At 35.8% G+C, this 21,027-nt stretch overlaps 2 protein-coding genes across 3 annotated transcripts in view; one reads left to right on the forward strand and one right to left on the reverse strand.

Annotated features, from left to right (window-relative positions):
• Nucleotides 1-580: 580 nt before the first annotated feature.
• TSHB (thyroid stimulating hormone subunit beta) lies at nucleotides 581-5,662 on the forward strand (the record flags this gene model as incomplete). The annotated part of the gene is made up of 3 exons (XM_082615230.1): nucleotides 581-639; nucleotides 4,802-4,964; nucleotides 5,408-5,662. 3 exons carry the CDS (start codon nucleotides 581-583, stop codon nucleotides 5,660-5,662), a joined length of 477 nt encoding a protein of 158 aa, XP_082471356.1.
• Nucleotides 5,663-13,813: 8,151 nt separating this feature from the next.
• The window catches only part of TSPAN2 (tetraspanin 2), a 42,804-nt gene continuing 35,590 nt past the window's right edge, over nucleotides 13,814-21,027 (reverse strand). Inside the window, exons 8-9 of one of the 2 annotated variants that reach the window (XR_014293260.1) lie at nucleotides 17,203-17,400; nucleotides 13,814-14,182 (exon numbers count right to left, since the gene is read on the reverse strand). Coding sequence is in view for 1 of the 2 variants with exons in the window: in XM_082611997.1 (XP_082468123.1) it covers nucleotides 17,335-17,400 (66 nt within the window). In the remaining variant the exon portion in view is untranslated. Of the gene's footprint in view, nucleotides 17,401-21,027 lie in introns of both variants that reach the window. The other variant, XM_082611997.1, reaches the window with a different exon arrangement.

The raw sequence follows: 21,027 nt of genomic DNA on the forward strand, positions 1-21,027 counted from the left end.
ATTTGGCCATTTACTTAAATGACTATTGTTTCCCACATGTAAATTTTACTTATTATTTTTTAAATCCAAAGAAAAAACAAATAAGATATTTTGAACTAATTTTGGGGAGAGTTTAATCAGCAAGATGTACGCCAGTTGTCCTGGATTACCATAAAGAAGTTACCTTTGCTTTACAGATGAGCAATAATTATATATATCTCTAAATGAACATTTAGGTAAAATTTGGGACACTCAAGCCCCCCCAAAATTTTCATTCCCAAGACTTACTTAGATGATGTTTAAGGGTTTTTTGTTTTGAATTTGTTTTTTATCCTTCTCTGTTTTTCTCCTTTATTAATAAATATTAATAAAGGATATATTTACAAGGGTAATTTTATTTTGAAATAGGAGAAAAGGAAATTCATGCTGCAATAATGTCAGAGTTTCCAGAGGAAGATGTTGTGAAATTGTTTGTCTAAACACATTTTATTTGTGGTTCAGTATGAATTTTCAATAGATGGTTTTTAGATAAGGAAGCAGTAATTCAAACGTGATTATATAAACAAGAAGATCAGAGAGGAATTATTCTGAAGGGTATAAAATGAACCAAGAACTTTTAGTCTGGGTCATTACAGCATCAGCTCCCCAGTGCAAAGTAAGGTAGGTGTCTACACTGAGAAGGCATTGTGAAATGAAATGTTGTTATTCTGAATTATTTTCATTTTCATCATTTTAGCATTTATTTAAAAATGGCAAATGCTGAGTGACAATTTGCTTTGATAGGCTCTAAAAATTCTAGTTATTGCTCCAAAATTGTTCAGTGGTAGGTGAAGATGAATGAACTACATATGTAAGGATAAGAAAATATTCTACTGGCTTCAAAGAAGAGGAAAAATTGGTCAATTCCCTAATGAAGGCTGATTGATATTCATGGCCTTCCCTTACTATTTACATTTGATTTAAATGTTTTAATCAGTTAAATAATCTGTGTATTAAATCCTGTCAATTACTAATGGTTATCTTTGATGATAATGTACTTCTGAGAAAAGTTGGGAATAAATTCAGTTTTGGGTACCTGCAGAGATAATTTACTCTTTATTATTTTAGTTATAGCTAACCCCCCTTGGATAGTTTCCAAAGCACACACCTGACTTATAGTACATTTTGCTTTCTAGAAAAATATATTGCTTTAGTGAACTTCCTGGAGTTCACAGGGTGGGCAATTGATTCATTTCATAGCACAGTAAGGGATTTGGGGAGAAAAGATTGGTGAAGGCAATTAGCAGAGTAGAGAGAAATGTGCTTAAGAATGAAGGTAGTGAGAACAAAAAGATGAGAGAAAAGGCTGGGTAAGGGGCAAAGGAAAGAAGATATCTTGGAATAAGTACAAATGTTGAAAGTGTAGACATAGTGGTCATGGCACTGAAAAGGGCAGCTCTCATTATTTAGGGCCTAAGATCACACCTCTGTGTTTAGGTGCTCAATAAATCATTTATGAATGATTTTAAAAGAGGCAATTAAGTTACAGAGGATGAGAATCCAGGTGACAATAAAGGAGAAACTGTGGCAGATCATCTAGGTAGGTATTAACTAACACTGATTTATATACTCAATATTATATAGTTACATAGTCTTCTGTAGCATTCCAAGTGCTTTACATGTATTGTTTTATACTTATTATGATTTTAGGAAGGAATATATGGAAAAATGAAGGTACAAATTTCTTAATTTCTCAGTTACACACAATTGCAATAAAATCTGGAAGCATAATTCTAGGTCACTATCTCTTAGACCAGGGACCGGACACTAATTTATCACATAGAATCATAGTCTATTTGTGCTGAAAAGTCCTTCCTGATCATCTTGTGGTTCTAAGCCTTTTCTTTTACAGCTGAAGAAATTGAGCCCCAGAAAGATTCTTTGGGTGAAGTTTTACGATTTGCAATAAAGGAGAAAGGATAATTCTTACTTTCTTTACTAAGTTATATAGCTACTGCTGCTGATGATTCAGCACTTTTAATTTTTCTTTTTGTTAATTTGGAGTTTTACATTTATAAGAGGAACTTCAGAACAATGTAAAGTGTCCATAATGAATATGACAACAATGGGTAAAATTTCCAAAACTGTTTTTTATTCTATAGTTTTAAAAAGGATCAGGTGTACTTGTCTTTTTCTGTTTTGCAGATGGGGAAATTAGGCCCAGATAAATTCAATATTTTAGTCGATTTCTCATAGATCCATGGGAGATCTTGAAATAGAATTCTGTTCCTTTACTCCAGGACCAATATTCTCACCACTAGGTCAGCACATATCTATTTTATATAGATCATGGAGCTAAAAGTTAAAATATGTGAAGTTAATTATTTCCTATGGCAAAAATTCAGTAGCTGGCTGGCTAGATGGGCAAGAACCATATGACCATGACAGGTGAATATTTTATATCATTTACTCAGTCTATTTTTTTTGATGTGGACAATTTTTAAAGTCTTTTTTGAATTTGTTACAATATTTCTTCTGTTTTATGTCTTTTGGCCGCAAGGCATGTGGGATCTTAGCTCCCCGACCAGGGATCAAACCCGCACCCACTGCATTGGAAGGTGAAGTCTTAACCCCTGGTCTACCAGGGAAGTCCCTCAGTCGATATTTTTAAGATCCTGCAGAGGATCCTCTAAGCCTGTGGCTCTAAAATAATGGAACCAGCTCTATACCATAGAGGGAGCTCACATTTGTGAAGCACTGAGAAAACCAGACTCCATGAGCAAGGACTTCTTATAACTTTGCTCCGTGATTGAAATACCAAAAAACCTCCAAGGAATGCTTAAATATGCAAATTTTATTTGAAAGTATTCACCAGAAAACACTTCTTAATGGGTTAGCTCACTTCCTTATCTATATAGGAAAAAAAAATCTTTGATTATTGTGGGTGTCAGAGTCATAATTTCAAGTCATTCAGAGCACTTAAAACACTACCTACTTTTTGTTAACATTTGTTCTTATTTATCTTGAGTGACTATCTAGGAGTAGAATTGCTTGGTCATCAGTTAAGTGTATGTTTAATTTTATAAGAAACAATCAAACTGAGTTTCAAAATATTTGTATGTACCATCCCACCGGCAACATATGAAAGTTCTAGTTGCTCAAAATCATCACCAACACTTGGTGTTATCAGTTAAACAATATGTATTTTTATTATTAGTGTTCATAGTTGTCTCCTTTGCTAGACTGTCAGCCCTTGAGGTCAAAGACCATAGCTTATCCATTGTGTGTCTGTCAGTGCCTACTTTAAATGCTCAATATATGTTTGTCTGATTTATTGGCAATTCTCATTCTCCAAATAGGAGACTGGTTGGAATGGCCACTAACCTCTGGAAGTTGACATTTAAAATAAATACCTGGTAGCTTGTTGAATGTGGCTTCATTTTTTTCTTACGAGCTGATTAAAGACAAAAATTCTTGTTAACTGAGGCAGAGTCTATGAGATTTCAGTTAATGGAAGTTTCAGTGTATGTAGCTTAAAGATGCTCTTGGGGTATAATTGATAGATTTGAGAAAAAAATTGAGAAAAATCTTGATACATTTTTCATGATTGAATAACAACATTTAATGAATTATAATTTATTTAATAGAATAATAAAACAAGTTTGTGTTCAAAGGTAAAACTACTCCATTAATATATGTATTTTCTTTTCTGACAATGATACTTGAGAAGGAAAAAAATCCAGATATGCCTAGCTAACTGTACAATCTTTGAAGTGATCAACTTACATCCAAAAGTCTGAAACTTGATTACCCTCTCTCAGTAGCAAAACTTAAATAATTATAAGTCGTAACATTATCCAACTCATTACAAAGTCCAGTTGTTAGTGAACACAATCTTCATCAGACAGGCTCTATAAAGGTACATATTCTGCCTGAGGCACAGTGGATCCTCTGCTGTCTTCCATGCACCCAAAACTTATTCTACTTTCCTGGCTAACTTACAGTGGACCTGTCGTCCTTGATTGTATTATTCCCATTGTGTCAATCTGTATTTTTTGCCTCCACAATCTTTTTAAGATAATGAATTCCATACAACTTCTGAGTATAATAATTTTATTTTTCCAACTCTAATTCTTTCAAACTTAAAGGATACCTAAGGGTTGAGAAGAGGGGTTTTTAGATTTCTGGGTTAACCCCTTAACACCAGTGGTAGTTTTAGTTGACCTTTAGCCTTGTCTTTCTTGACAGGCATTGGGTAGAATCATATGCAAGACTGTTTGCATTGAGCTGGTACTGAAGTTTGATTATGCACTTCCTTGATTTCTTTGCCTTTTCTTATTATGACCAATTTGTTGGCCTTTTAAACTATTGAACGAAAGTTTTTAGAAAAGCACATTTCTGGGAAAGCCCTTACTGAAGCCTGTTAACTCACTTCTTATAATGATAAAGGCAGGTATTTTTATTGTTTCCATTGAATGAATTATTTTGTACTTAGTTGACACATGTGTCCCTGCCACTTTTCTGTTATAGTGTTTCAGACTTGCCATTTTACTGCCCAGTGGAGCTAAGTGGCACTTGCAAGCAGGACTTTCACTATGTGAGCTCTGTCACTATGGGGTATGTGGATCATAGCCACATCTAAGTATATAAAGAAAGGTTACTGAGAGTATTAACTATGTAAAAACACCTAATATAGGGCCTAGGACAAAGTAGGCATTCAATAAACACATATGTTTATACACACACACACACATACACACACATTATAGCTCTTTCTGAATGTCCCTTCTGAATGTCCTAAAGGATACATGTAATAGATTCTTTAATTTTATCTTTGATTTAGCATGACTGCTATCTTCCTGATGTCCATGCTTTTTGGCCTTGCATGTGGGCAAGCAATGGCTTTTTGTATTCCAACTGAGTATATGATGCATGTCGAAAGGAAAGAGTGTGCTTACTGCTTAACCATCAACACTACCATCTGTGCTGGATATTGTATGACACGGGTATGTAGTTCATTTCACTTCTTTTAGCTGAAAATTAGATAAACCTAGACTCAGTCCATTTCTATCCAGAGAGAAAATAAGATAAAACACAACCTCATTTCCAAAATCTAATGGTTATTGGCTCTGTAGAGTTAGAGTACACAGGTTACAGTATCTACTCATCACAGTGGATACAGATAATTTTATAACAGTTTTACTTCCAAAATTTATTTAAAACTTATCTTGTTCTCATGATATAAGGTAAAAGAGGGGGTGTCACTTTTGTCTCTATGGGATTTAGTGTGGATATGTTGAGTTAGTACCGGGGAATGGAACTAAAGTATCCTCCTCCAGTCCTGTTTGTGACAAAGGAATATAAGTGAATTGATTTTTACCTGTTTCCATTAACTATATATTTTCTAAAGTCCTATCACAGTATGCTCCTTTTTTAATTCTTTCCCCAGGACTTCAATGGCAAGCTGTTTCTTCCCAAATATGCTCTGTCCCAGGATGTTTGTACATATAGAGACTTCATGTACAAGACTGTAGAAATACCAGGATGCCCACGCCATGTTACTCCTTATTTCTCCTACCCTGTAGCTATAAGCTGTAAGTGTGGCAAGTGTAATACTGACTATAATGATTGTATACATGAGGCCATCAAAACAAACTACTGTACCAAACCTCAGAAGTCCTATGTGGTGGGATTTTCTATCTAACTTCAATTGCGATGTAATTTGCAATTTGGTTAAATGTGTTTACCTGGAATAAAACTAATAAAATATCGATATATTTCACAACACCATGTGTACATTTGAGTACTATTTCATCCATACCCATACCCATTCATGCATTAGCGAGCTTAAGGGCTTTAGAAGAAAAGGTGAGTGAAAGAGCATTTCCAGCTCATATGAACGATGGTTTCCACATGAAAGGGCAGAGTGCAGGTAAAATGGAGAACAGGAACATGAAATACTAATGAAAGATAGCCTTAATCAGGCTCTCTTAACAGAGGGCCACGAGGTTTGTCTTGACATAGAAAATGAATATGGGAAAGCTACAGAGTAATGTGATCAGCGGCTGAAGGAACATATGGCATCAGCGTACTGGAGACACCTACTTCCAAAGGCTGAAACGGGGCTGGAGTAGAGAGGGAGGGTAAGGAATATATGAAATCTACAATATACTACTTTATCCTGTCATTCAAATACACAAGATAAAACTTCACCAAAACTCAGTAAACAGTATATTTTAATCTATTTAATTTAATTACTCTGGTGGGCCTACTGACTTATGAAAGTTATACTCCAAAAGCCTAGAAAAGAGGCCACGATCATTTTACATGTAGAAGTCTAAATCCTTTGTAGTCTTTAAGGTAATTTGAGACACTTTCCAGCAACTTACGCTGTTTTGGCTTTCAATGTCATGTAAAACTAGTATGATTATGAAAGATTTTAGGAATAGTGGTAGAGTGCTAAGGGATCTAACAGAGAGGAATCATCCTAAATTCTAACCTAAACCTTCAATAGTTAAACACTGTTTTCCAGTAAATGTGCTTAGAGAGTGGTTTATTTTTCTCTTCCTTCCTTAGGTACTCTTTCATGGGAGTTTGGTTTCAATAGCTGCGTGAAGTGAGACAGACCTAGTGCCCTGCAGACTTGACCTCAAAAAAGATGACTTATCCTATATTTTTCCATTTCTCTCCATGCAAATTGCTGCCATTGGGTGAAAATCAATTGTCAGCAGAGCTGGTTGTCTTTGTTATATCCTAGTCATTGGTTGCATTCATCTGGGCAAGTTGTGAATGCCTGCAGGCTGACCGTGTCCACGGGGGGAAGTTAAGGTGGTGTAGATGGGTTAGTACCAAACCCATGCTCTTCCAATGGGGACAGAATAGTTGTACATTTATATGCAAAGTCATGAATCCGCATTATTCTTACCTTAACATCTGAAGTCAATGTTATCATGATCTCCAAATATTAATCTGGGGTTTGGGGTTCTCATATCACTTGACAATATGGACACTTAAAGCTGTAGGATTAAAACATTCCCTCTGAAAACTGTATATCAAATATAGATTTTTGATTAATCAAACCTAACTGGCACTAATCACACATGACTTTCACAGAATCTTAAAAATGTTTTCCAAGTACTTGAGCTGTGGAAAGGCTATGGGGTTCAGTGAGGCCCCTTATAAACAGTCCAGCTCAGAAGACATTCATTAAGTGGGCTTCCTCAACATTCAGGGAGGAGACTAGGCCTGGACATGGGTGTGGTGGCCTGTATCACCATGGAGCCCTAGAGTAGGTGAATTAGAGACAACTTGTTTCCTTCCAGTGAAGGCAGTCCATTTGGATTAGTGCATATATAAATTATATTAAACTACTTTTGAAAATGGAGTTGTCCAAGGCAAAGTATCCTTAGAAAAGAGCTTAGGAATTGGCATGATCAAAAATTTACCTCAGCTAGATCCAGAAACTTGGGTATATGGAAATGCTATTTTGGAATGTATTAGTATTCTTTGGGTTTAGAAGTGGGAGAATGAATAGAGAACTTAGTGATGGGGAAGTGAAGAATTATTGCTTGTGTGAGAAGAGAAAGATGGAAATTTTGGAACATCTTCTGAACTGGTCTTTAATTCAACCTGAAGTTTAATAAGTCAGTTTTTGGCAGAGGAAGTTTGAGATTCAGTTCTTTAAAAAGAGTCCCTCTTGGGCTTCCCTGGTGGCTCAGTGGTTGAGAGTCCGCCTGCCGATGCAGGGGACACGGGTTCATGCCCCGGTCCGGGAGGGTCCCGCATGCCGCAGAGCGGCTGGGCCTGTGGGCCATGGCCGCTGAGCCTGCGCATCCGGAGCCTGTGCTCTGCAACGGGAGAGGCCACAGCAGTGAGAGGCCTGCGTACCTCAAAAAAAAAAAAAAAAAAAAAAAAAAGAGTCCCTCTTGTTTCTCATTTGACTTTGAAATATAAAAAGTTCTTTCATAACTAAATGGATTTGGGATTTGTGCAGCAGCAATCTCTGCTTTTCTAATGGCCAAACTCTTTAGAAGTAAGTGAATGTACCAAGATGATATATTGGCAGGTAACAGTGTGATGCTTCCTGATAATAGGAACTTCAAGTAATAAAATTTCTCTTTTAGAGGGAATGTACCTCAACATAATAATGGTCATATATGCAAGCCCACAGCTAACATCATACCGATGAAAACGTTTTCTCTAAGAAGAGGAACAAGACAAGAATATCCACTCTTACCAATATATTGGAAGTCTTAGCCAGAACAAGTAGACAAGAAAAAGATAAAAGGCATCCAAATTGGAAATGAAAATGTAAAATGGTCACTACTGCATGATACGATATATAGAAAACCCTAAAGACTCCATCAAAAAACTGTGAGAACTAATAAATGAATTTAGTAAAATTGCAGGATACAAAATCATGTACAGAAATCGGTTGCATTTATATATACTAGTAATAAACTAACAGAGACATTAACAAAACTATCCTATTTACAATTACATCAAAAATAAATAGGAGGTAGGGCTTCCCTGGTGGCGCAGTGGTTGAGAGTCTGCCTGCTGATGCAGGGGACACAGGTTCGTGCCCCGGTCTGGGAAGATCCCACATCCCGCAGAGCAGCTGGGCCCGTGAGCCATGGCCACTGAGCCTGTGCATCCGGAGCCTGTGCTCTGCAACGGAGAGGCCACAACAGTGAGAGGCCCGCGTACAGAAAAAAAAAAAAAAAAAAAAAAAAAAAAAAAAAAATAAATAAATAAATAAATAAATAGGAGGTAAAAGACCTGTACACTGAAAACTATAAGACACTAATGAAAGAACATGAAGAAGACACAAACAAGTGGGAAGACAGTCTGTGCTCATGGATTGGAAGAATTAATATTGTTAAAATAAATGTCCATACTACCCAAAGTGATCTACAGATTCAATGCAATCTTTATCAAAATTCCAATACCATTTTTTTTACAGAACTAGAACAAATAATTCTAAAATTTGTATAGAACCACAAAAGACCTCAAATAGCCAAAACAATCCTGAGAAAGAAGAACAAAGCTGGAGCATCATCAGTCCTGATTTCAAACTATATTACAAAGCTATAGTAATCAAAACAGTGTGGTATTGGCATTAAAAAAAAGGCACTAAATCAACTGAACAGAATAGAGAGCTCAGAATAAAACCATGCATATATGCATTAATATACAACAAAAGAGCCAAGACTATACAATGGGGAAAGGACAGTCTCTTCAATAAATGGTGTTGAGAAAACTGGACGTCTACATGCAAAAGAATGAAACTGGACTGCTTTCTCATACCATATACAAAAATCAACTCAAAATGGATTAAAGACTTAAACGTAAGACCTGAAACCATAAGACTCCTAGAAGAAAATGTAGGCAGTATGCTCTTTGACATTGGTATTAGGAATAATTTTTTTCAATCTGTTTCCTCAGACAATGGAAACAAAAGCAAAACTAAATAAACGTCAAACTTAAAAGCTTCTGCACAGCAAAGGAAACTATCAACAAAATAAAAAGGCAACCTACTAAATGGGAGAAGGTATTTGAAAACAATATATCCCATAAGGGGTTAATATCCCAAATATACAAAGACTCATGTAACTTGACATCGAAAAAAAAAAAAATGAACAGCCTGATTTAAAAAATGGGCAGAGGACCTGAATAGACATTTTTTCCAAAGAATACATGCAGACAGCCAACAGGTACATGAAAAGATGTACAATATCACTAATCTTCAGGGAAATGCAAATAAAAACCACAATGAGATAACATCTCACACCTGTTAGGATGGCTATTATCAAAAAGACAACAAATAACAAGGAGAAAAAGGAACCCTTGTACACTGTTGGTGGGGTTATAAATTGGTGGAGCCATTATGGAAAACTGTATGGAGTTTCCTTAAAAAAAAAGGAAAATAGAGTTACCATATGATCCAGCAATTCCACATCTGGATATTTATCTGAAGAAAATGAAAATATTAACTGGAAAAGATATATGCACCCCTACGTTCATTGCGGCACTATTTACAATAGCCAAGATTTGGAAACAACCTAGGTGTCCATTGATGGGATGAATGGTTAATGATGTAGTAGATATATATAATGGACTACTGCTCAGCAGACAAAAAGGAAATCTTGCCATTTTCGGCAACATGGATGGACGCCGAGTGTATTATAAGTGAAAAAGTCAGATGGAGAAAGACTGCCAATCATTGCCATTTGATTTCACTTATATGTGGAAAAAAAACCCCCAAAAAGCCCATAGAAAAAGATAACAGGTAGGTGCTTGCCAGAGGTGGAGGGTGGGGAGGTAGGTGAAATGGATGAAGGGAGTCAAAAGGAAAATACTTCCAGTTATAAAATAAATAAGTCATGGCGAGGTACAACATGGCGACTGTAGTTAATAATATCGTGTTGCATAGTTGAAAGTTGCTAAGAGAGTAAATCTTAAAAGTTCTCATCAGAAGAAAAAAATTCTGTAACTATGTGTGATGACAGATGTTACCTGGACTTATTGTGGTGATTATTTTGAAATATTTACAAGTATTGAATCATTATTTTCTACACCTGAAAGTAATATAATGTATGTCAATTATACCTCAATTTTTAAAATGTTTTTTTTTTATATAAGAAATTACCTCTCCCCCCTTTATTGAGCAGCAAGTCTGAGTTGTTTAAGTAGCAACTCTCTTGCTTCCGCTTTATGGACGCCTTCGCTTCAGTATAAAGCATCCTTGAAGGGCTTCTCATCCAAAAAAAAGAAAAAAAAAGCAAAAGTGCCATAAAAATTCTTATATCATGGTATCTTCCACTCTAGTTCTAATGTTCAGTGTTGGGTTCTTCCTTACCCTCTCATTTCTTTTGGCCAATTCTTACTTATCTTTTAACACAACTCTGTCTCACTTTCTCTACTTCTATTACCCTCCTTTCACCTACAATTTTTGCCTAACATCCATGTCCCTTCTTTTGGTAGCTGCACCTTGATTTTCCTTTGGGGGCTCTCCCCCCATCCTTTTCCAAGTCAAATGGTTTGAGTGGAGCTGATGGAGGTAGGCTTGCTACTTAAGCTCAACCAAGCTTGACGGATTAAGGTTTGGACATATGACCTAATCTCTTCCAGTAGGAGTCAGTCTCAGGGCTTTAACTGTAACTGTTGGACAAAGAGGAGTGCTTGGCCTGTTGGGGTTTCTAAGCTGCTAGAATGTGAACCTAGAACCACTGCTAGCCATCCTTGGCATCTCCTAGAAACAGCCAGCCTGAGAATAAAGCCAACCCAGAGAAGAACAAGAGAGTGAGGAAAGGGAGACCTTCTGATATCAGTAGGTCTAATCTGAAGCCAGCTTCAACCCTTAAAGAAGTCATAACTTTCCTGTTCTGCTTAAGCTAGAGTTGGGTTTCTGACACTGTTTCAACTGAAAATTACTGATTGATTCAGCATCTTTTCCACTAGTTTCAAAAGATGCTCCTCATCCCACCCTCCGTTTCCTCCAGGACCTTGCTGTTTCGTCTTCTATCTTCTCTTGCTTCCGCTTTATGGACTCCTTCGCTTCAGTATAAAGCATCCTTGAATGGCTTCTCATCCAAAAAAAAAAAAAGCAAAAGCAAACAGCTCTCTTTCAACCCTGTGCAACCTTATATTTATTTACCCCTCTCTCCTTGAATTCTTATTCCAGGTTCTTTGTGAAATAGCCCTGTCTTAGTCTGTTTGGGCTGCTATAGCAAAATACCACAGATTGGGTAGCTTATAAATGACAAAAATCTATTTCTCACAGCTCTTCCGGCTGGGAAGTTCAAGGTCATGGTGCCAGAATGGTCATGTTCTGGTGAGAGCTCTTCCCGCTTCATAGCTGGCTCCTTCTTACTGTGTCCTCACTTGGTGGAAGGGGCAAGGGGTCTCTGTAGGGTTTCTTTTTATAAGAACACTAATCCCATTCATGAGGGTTCTACCCTCATGACCTAGGCACTTCCCAAAGGCCGCACCTCCTAATACTATCTCAGTGGGCATTAGGATTTCAACATATGAATTTTAGGGAGAAACAATCAGACCAGAGCAAGACCCTTACACTAAATATTTACTTCCTTACTTCTCATTCTCTTCCTAACCCATTACAATTTGACTTCCACTCCTATCTCCCCTTGAAACTGTTTTCAGTAAGGTCAACAAAGACTTGCTAATAGTCCAATATTCAGGACAAGTTTTAGTCCTGATCTTCCCTGACCTTTCTGCTTCCCTAGAGGGCCCAGTGGAGGTCACATATCTGGACTCTCAACGTAATACATTCATGGCATTTATAACCAGTCTTAATGAGGCTGAAGTCAACATTTTCTCCTGTCATGCCTTCATACACCTTTTCTCTAAGATGACTCAAAATCTATGCTATGGTGTTTAGCAGGCAACAGTAATATAGTTCTGGACTATACTTCCTTCTGGGAATGTAATTTTCTTGGTGCTGTAGGGGTGAAGGTTATAAACTTTGTGAAGGAAGGGCTAGTGTTGTGATAATCTTATGTGTCCTGTTGACCTTGTGGACACTGTTAAATGTAGAGCATATGAGAAACTTCAATTTGTATTCATTCAACCTTGGTTGTCCTAAGGAATTACACTCATTGCATTAAAAGACAGTTTAGATGGCAGCTATCGAAGGAATGCAGGTAGCTAAGAGACACTCCAGTCTGAGATTAAGAAATGCATGGGGAGTAAAGAATTGTTTGGGGCTTTTATCTTACTAGAGTAGGAGATTATAATTTTTAAACTTTATCACTGAGATCTTAAATATGAGAGGTGGCTCATATTGTTCAAATCTGGGCATTACTACTTTTATGTTGCAGATTCCTCAACTACAATTCTAGTCTAGACTTCTTTCCTGAGCTTCAGAGTCGTGTATCCAGTGCCTGTTTATATATCCTCTTGGATGTCCTGTAGTCATCTCCAACTTGCATCATCAGTACAATCTGCTTTTCCTCCTGTACACCACTATCTTCCAGCTGCCAAGAAACCTAGGCATGACTCTAGGTTCCTCTTTCCCTCAATTTCTCTTGCATCTGTCTACTACTTCTTGGTAGAATTTGCATTTCATTAGTTAGAAATCCTCATGACCCTGGCCTTTGCCCTCCAATCATTGTTTATACTAAAGCTGAGTAATCTTTAAAAGGCTGAAATTTGATTTTGTAAAAATTAATTTGATTAAGTCAATTAATCAAATTAATTTGATTTTGTTTAAAAATTTCCCAAGGACCTCTGTACAAACCTAAGACTTCTTAGCACAGTTTAACAGGGCCCTTTATCAACTCAGTTCTTGACCTTCCCTCTTTGAATGTTTCCATGCTTTCTCTGTTTCAGGGCCTTCTTCATACTGTTCCTCAGTAATCCCCTTTTCTTTTCTACCTCTATTTCTTTTTACTTGACTCATTTGTATGGGTTCTTCAGGACTCAGTTTGGTGACTTCAAAATTCAGGAAACCTCTTTCCTCTGACCATCCTTCCCAAGGCTGAATGGATCCACTCCAGGTTAATGATTATCATAGCACTTACCTCATGGTAATTATACTTGCCTTTTTTCCACTCTAACCTCCTTGGGGACAGAGACTTGTCTTGTTCATCTTAGCATATCAGCATTCTTATAAAGAGTTTTTTCAAGTGTACAAAATAGTAGTTCCAAAACAAAGTAAGAAAACAATTCTAATATTAGAATGGGTTGCATCTTACAAGGCAGAGCAGGCCCAGAGAAAAATATAGGAACTGTAGCTATGGCTCTTGATACGTAGTCTTTAAATTAAAATAGAATTGGGAAATATATAAAAAACTATTCATTAATTCAGCAAATGAAGGTGTTCAAATAGGTATTTGGTATCATGCAGAAGTATCTTTAGTTATACACAATTACACGTTTGATTTATAATTAACAAAAACTCATAAACATAATAATTGTAACAATAGGTAATAATATTCATTAGTGCCAGGCATGCTAGGCACTTTGTTGGTTATTTCTTTTAATTTAATTTAAATTTCTTCTATTTAATATAAGTAAAACCATCATAAATTATACAGGACAAAAACAAAAACAACATGAAAATTTTGGAAGTGTTTCTGGCATATTAGCTAAAAACTTTGTGAAATCAGCATAGATTTTGCTTTGCAACATTCAGGACATATTACTTCTATTCTTCATGTATTCCATGTCCCCAGGAGATAGCCATCTGAATAGTGGATTCCTGAAATGTATTTAGTGGTTGTTGTTAAAATGAGAAAACCAACAAAATGATTAATAACATTTTGCATTGTAGTCTTTTTACCTTTCAAAAGACACCTACATACAGTACCTTACAAGTACATTTTATAGAAGAAAAAAGTCATGTTGAAAGAAAATAGAAACCATTTGTCTGTCTTAAAATATACCTTAACACAAATTTGATTTTGATGAGGCCAAACTAAGATGATGTAGTTAAGTGACTAGCTTCAAGCATTCATTAGTGCTCCCTCCTAGGGGTGGGGAAAATGGGGCTGCTGAAATCAAGGGGTTGCCCTTGGGGCCATGGAAACCACATTTTACCCATGACACGGTGGGGGTCTCTTCTTTTTAATCTCTGATAAACTTACTTTAGAAGGGAAAATATGCTATCTCCTTCACTGCCATCTTTCTAGGAGCCTCATTCTCACCACGCCAAACCTACTGGCACTGCTCACAGGGGAAAGGAGAGCACCTGTCATTGGTGACTGCAAGGGCGGTTACACTGGCCTCTGTATCAGTGTGTAATTTTACAGGTTGTACTATGGATGACAAAGGAGCTACTCTGGGGAAAAGAGGTGTAATTCAGGTGAAATAATATTAATTGAAATATAACTATATGCAATAACTTTGTTAGAGTGTTGTTTTTAAGCCCAGCTCCTATTAGTAACACTATAGAAAGGTTACTACTCTCCTTTTTCACCATATTATTTGGGTTGATTGATAGTTAGGCATTTAGATAAGTTGAATGAGTGTGTATAAAGATATAACAGGATTTTAAGATAAATCAAACAAGAAATTCTGGTACATAGAAAATTTAATTTGAAATAACTTAAAATATTTCATCAAGAAGTTTTAATTCTGTGCCTTGGCACCATACATTTAAGAAAATCTTTGGGCCTGATCTCAAATTAGTTCAGGTAAACAGATATAATCAAAACTTTATACGTGTGTGTATATATTTGTACACATATATGTATATATGTATGTGTGTGTGTGTATATACATATATATACACACACACATATACATATGTTCAAGTTATATATGTATATATATTCAAGATGCATATGTAGATTCAAGATATATATGTATATAATTCTACCCTCACTCAGAGATGAAATTCTCTAATTTTACTCATGGCACATATTTTAGAAAAATTACTCCCAAAAGTCACACTTTAATTACATATGGAACAAATCTCTACTCTTCCACTTTTAGCTAGACTTCTTTAAGGTTAATTCAGATATAGAATGAAACTCACTTTTGTTGAATCCCAGAAGATTCTGAGCTGGAGGAAACCTAAGTATGCCCTTAAGCCTGTTTCCTGTCTTCAGGCAGACAGGTGAAATAAGCCACCAAGAGAGATGGTGGCTTTTTGTTCTTTACTTAAAAAGTTCTACTTCTCAACTACCAGGGTAAAAAGATCTATTTCATGAAGTGAGTTTCTTAAAATAATCTTTCTGTTAGCTACAGACACAGCAAAGTAGCCATGCACAATTAAATTTTTGGCTTGCTTCCAGTCTGGCTTTTTTTCTAGAAATCTTCCTCCACAGTTAGTAGCAGTAGCAAGTATGGCAGGAGAAATGTGGTTCCCTATGGGAGTGAGATTACTTCAAATGGTTACGTGTTCTCAGCAAAATGTTTTGTAAAACTTTCTCGGAGTGCACACTCTCCTTTAGTGCAGACCCAAAGACTTGTGTTCTCACATGAGTATAAACTTACTTGGGGGTTTCCAAAAGTCCCCCATACTTTCATTTTTGTGTGGCCTTTTAAAATGTAATTTTAAAAAATCCATGATTTGCTAAATGTACCAAGTTGCTATTTAAAAATGGACGTATATGTCAATTTAGATTGTAAATTTGGGATTACAATGAAGCATCAAGACCATAAGGAACACAAACATTTTATTTTTATAGGAGACTGCACAGAAGGAACATATTTCTGTTGTGTGTGTATTTTTGTTTCCTTAGCTTGTCTCTGTTGTGTGCACAAAACTAGGAGAGGATGTTTTTCTTTATTTTGGTTTGGCTAAGGATGCTCATGATATAGTATATTTTAAGTGCCGAAAACTGTAGTTCTTAATCTATAAAGAAGAATTCTCTAGGTGAATAAATAAGAAAAATACCAAAAAATTAGGAAAATATGTAAACTCAAGTTATGAGGTATTTCAAAGATACAGTGCCAGTAAAAATTCTATTTCCCACAATTTGCAACTGCCAGATCTCTTGCTTTAGTCTTTCTATGCTTACATCTGAAGAAACACAGAAAAGTTGGAGATAAAAGCTCTTTTGTGTATGTGGGGGTTACAGTAGTTCAGAGAAGAGTCAGAAAAGGAAAGTCATAAAGCAATATTTAAATGTCTTTATATAAGAACAAAAATATTTCCTTAAAAAGTTGTTAAAAGATTTTCTTTCTAGTCCTAAAAACTCTCAGTTTTATAGGGCATGTGATTGTTTGTGTGACACCTCTTTCCAGAGCAAGATTTTTTTTGTTTTGTTTTGTTTTTTAAATACTAGGAAAGTCTGACTTAGTCAAATTAGATTTTCCAAAAGCTATATTTAGTTTTACAGATGTGTTTAGCCCTAAATTCTGGGGAGAGTATGTATATTAAAAAAAATCCCAGGAAACCCTTACACCTAACCCAAACACAGTTACTTTTAACACTGCACCATGATGTCTCAATTCCTGTAGCTTATTACTTCCATAAACTAGAAATCCCTGAATTCTCTGTATCTAACTTCCTATGGCTAGAGTCTGAGAAACTGACCCACTATCATATTTTTTTCCTAAATAACAAAGTTTTTAAAGTTTATCAAAGCTTTTTGATCTTTTTCTGAGAGTTAAATATGTGTTTCTCTCACATAACAAGAATCAGGAATTCCCAGCAAACAGATTTCATTATGCATATACCAGAAACATGCAGATCACACATGAATATGCTTCAGTCAACATACATAGGCATTCACTCAAGGGGTAAACCAGTAATGAGCCAAACATACATACATGTGCAAATGTACAATTAACAGCAAATTATTTTAGATCCTTCGAATGTCCTTTGAATATTAAAAATGAGCCAGGAGACAGCTCCTGTGACATTTGTATGCTCTAGATTACAATTTTCATGTAGAAGAAGCTTCATATGACATCTCGTGAATTTCGTATCGCACAGCAAAGGACCATGCTGAATATCATGCCAAAGATCTGAAACAGAAGGAACCATTTATTAATGACTTTCAAATGATGAAAATTGATTTAAAAAAAGCCAGCAAACTGCTTGCATGATTAACTCAAGTTAACAAATAATTATAACCAATAATTACTGAATATAAGTGGCACTTTTATATGTACTACTTAATTATGGCTACTGGTTAAAGACTTCCGATAGCTGCTTAAAATACATTCCTATTTTATTATTGTTAAAAAATAGCATGACTCTGCTTTAAGAAAAGGACTCTATTTCTAGCTTATAGGGCAGTTCTTAATAATTATAAAAGACTGATACACTACTGGTTTTAGAATTTTATATTTCAGGTTAATCCCAAATCTAATTTATATATATAATTTTTTTGAAATTCTGAATTTTATTTTTTTTTACACAGAAGGTTCTTATTAGTCATCCATTTTATACACATCAGTGTATACATGTCAAACCCAATCTCCCAATTCATCACACCCCTGCCCCACCCCGCCACTTTCCCCCCTTGGTGTGCATACATTTGTTCTCTACATCTGTGTCTCAATTTCTGCCCTGCAAACCGGTTCATCTGTACCATTTTTCTAGGTTCCACATATATGCGTTAGTATACGGTATTTGTTTTTCTCTTTCTGACTTACTTCACTCTGTATGACAGTCTCTAGATCTATCCATGTCTCTACAAATGACCCAATTTCATTCCTTTTTATGGCTGAGTAATATTCTATTGTATATACGTACCATATCTTCTTTATCCATTCGTCTGTTGATGGGCATTTAGGTTGCTTCCATGTTCTGGCTATTGTAAATAGTGCTGCAATGAACATTGGGGTGCACGTGTCTTTTTGAATTAAGTTTTCTCTGGGTATATGCCCAGTAGTGGGATCACTGGGTCATATGCTAATTCTATTTTTAGTTTTTTAAGGAAACTCCATACTGTTCTCCATAGTGGCTGTATCAATTTACATTCCCACCAACAGTGCAAGAGGGTTCCCTTTTCTCCGCACCCTCTCCAGCATCTGTTGTTTGTAGATTTTCTGATGATGCACATATTCTAACTGGTGTGAGGTGATACCTCATTGTAGTTTTGATTTGCATTTCTCTAATAATTAGTGATGTTGAGTAGCTTTTCATGTGCTTCTTGGCCAGCTGTATGTCTTCTTTGGAGAAATGTCTATTTAGGTCTTCTGCCCATTTTTGGATTGGGTTGTTTGTTTTTTCAATATTGAGCTGCATGAGCTGTTTATATATTTTGGAGATTAATCCTTTGTCCATTGATTCGTTTGCAAATATTTTTTCCCATTCTGAGGGTTGTCTTTTAATCTTGTTTGTAGTTTCCTTTGCTGTGCAAAAGCTTCTAAGTTTCATTAGGTCCCATTTGTTTATTTTTGTTTTTATTTCCATTATTCTCGGAGGTGGATCAAAAAAGACCTTGCTGTGATTTATGTCAGTGCTCTTCCTATGTTGTCCTCTAAGAGTTTGATAATATCCGGTCTTACATTTAGGTCTCTAATCCATTTTGAGTTTATTTTTGTGTATGGTGTTAGGGAGTGTTCTAATTTCATTCTTTTACATGTAGCTGTCCAGTATGGACAGAGTGGATATCCTTGTCTTGTTCCTGATCTTAGAGGAAATGCTTTCAGTTTTTAACCATTAAGAATGATGTTAGCTATAGGTTTGTAGTATATGGCCTTTATTATATTGAGGTAGGTTCCCTCTATGCCCACTTTCTGGAGAGTTTTTATCATAAATGGGTGTTGAATTTTGTCAAAAGCTTTTTCTGCATCTATTGAGATGATCATATTGTTTTTATTCTTCAATTTGTTAATAGATGGTGTATCACATTGATTGATTTGCGTATATTGAAGAATCCTTGCATCCCTGGGATAAATCCCACTTGATCATGGTGTATGATCCTTTTAATGTGTTGTTGGATTCTGTTTGCTAGTATTTTATTGAGGAGTTTTGCATCTATATTCATCAGTGATATGGGTCTGGAATTTTCTTTTTTTGTAGTATCTTTGTCTGGTTTTGGTATCAAGGTGATGGTGGCCTCATAGAATCAGTTTGGGAGTGTTCCTTCCTCTTCAATTTTTTGGAAGAATTTGAGAAGCATGGGTATTAGCTCCTCTCAAAATATTTGATAGAATTCACCTGTGAAGCCATCTTGTCCTGGACTTTTGTTTGTTTGAAGATTTTAAATCACAGTTTCAATTTCATTACTTGTGATTGGTCTGTTCATATTTTCTATTTCTTCCTGGTTCAGTCGTGGAAGGTTACACCTTTCTAAGAATTTGTCCATTTCTTCCAGGTTGTCCATTTTATTGGCATAGAATTCCTTGTAGTAGTCTCTTGGATGCTTTGTATTTCTGCGGTGTCTGTTGTAACTTCTCCTCTTTCATTTCTAATTTTATTGATTTGAGTCCTCTCCCTCTTTTTCTTGATGAGTCTGGCTAATGGTTTATCAATTTTGTTTATCTTCTCAAAGAACCAGCTTTTAGTTTTATTGATCTTTGCTATTTTTTTCTTCATTTCTTTTTCATTTATTTCTGATCTGATCTTTATGATTTCTTTCCTTCTAGTAACTTTGGGTTTTGTTTGTTCTTCTTTCTCTAGTTCCTTTAGGTGTAAGGTTAGATTGTTTATTTGAGACTTTTCTTGTGTCTTGAGGTAGGCTTGTATTGCTATAAACTTCCCTCTTAGAACTGCTTTTGCTGCATCCCATAGGTTTTGGATGGTCGTGTTTTCCTTGTCATTTGTCTCTAGGTATTTTTTTATTTCCTCTTTGATTTCTTCAGTCATCTCTTGGTTATTTAGTAATGTAAAGTTTAGCCTCCATGTGTTTGTGTTTTTTACATTTTTTTCTCTGTAATTGATTTCTAATCTCATAGTGCTGTGGTCAGAAAATATGCTTGATATGATTTCAATTTTCTTAAATTTACCAAGGCTTGATTTGTGACTCAAGATGTGATCAATCCTGGAGAATGTTACATGTGCTGATGTTTTTGGATGGAATGTCCTATAAATATCAATTAAATCTATCTGGTCTATTGTGTCACTTAAAGCTTCTGTTTCCTTATTAATTTTCTGTCTGGATGATCTGTCCATTGGTGTAAGTGAGGTGTTAAAGTCCCCCACTATTATCATGTTACTGTTGATTTCCTCCTTTATAGCTGTCAGCAGTTGCCTTATGTATTGAGGTGCTCCTATGTTGGGTGCATATATATTTATAATTGCTATATCTTCTTCTCAGATTGATCCCTTGATCATTATGTAGTGTCCTTCTTTGTCTCTTGTAACATTCTTTATTTTAAAGTCTATTTTATCTGATATGAGTATTGCTACTCTAGCGTTCTTTTGGTTTCCATTTGCATGGAATATCTTTTTCCATCCCCTCACTTTCAGTCTGTATGTATCCCTAGGTCTGAAGTGGGTCTCTTGTAGACAGCATATATATGGGTCTTGTTTTTGTATCCATTCAGTGAGCCTGTGTCTTTTGATTGGAGCATTTAATCCATTCACATTTAAGGCAATTATCTATATGTATGTTCCTATTACCATTTTCTTAATTGTTATGGGTTTGTTTTTGTAGGTGCTTTTCTTCTTTTGTGTTTGCCACTTAGAGAAGTTCCTTT

This window comes from Mesoplodon mirus, assembly GCF_964341445.2.
Source record: "Mesoplodon mirus genome assembly, chromosome: 3".
NCBI classification, from domain to species: domain Eukaryota; kingdom Metazoa; phylum Chordata; class Mammalia; order Artiodactyla; family Ziphiidae; genus Mesoplodon; species Mesoplodon mirus.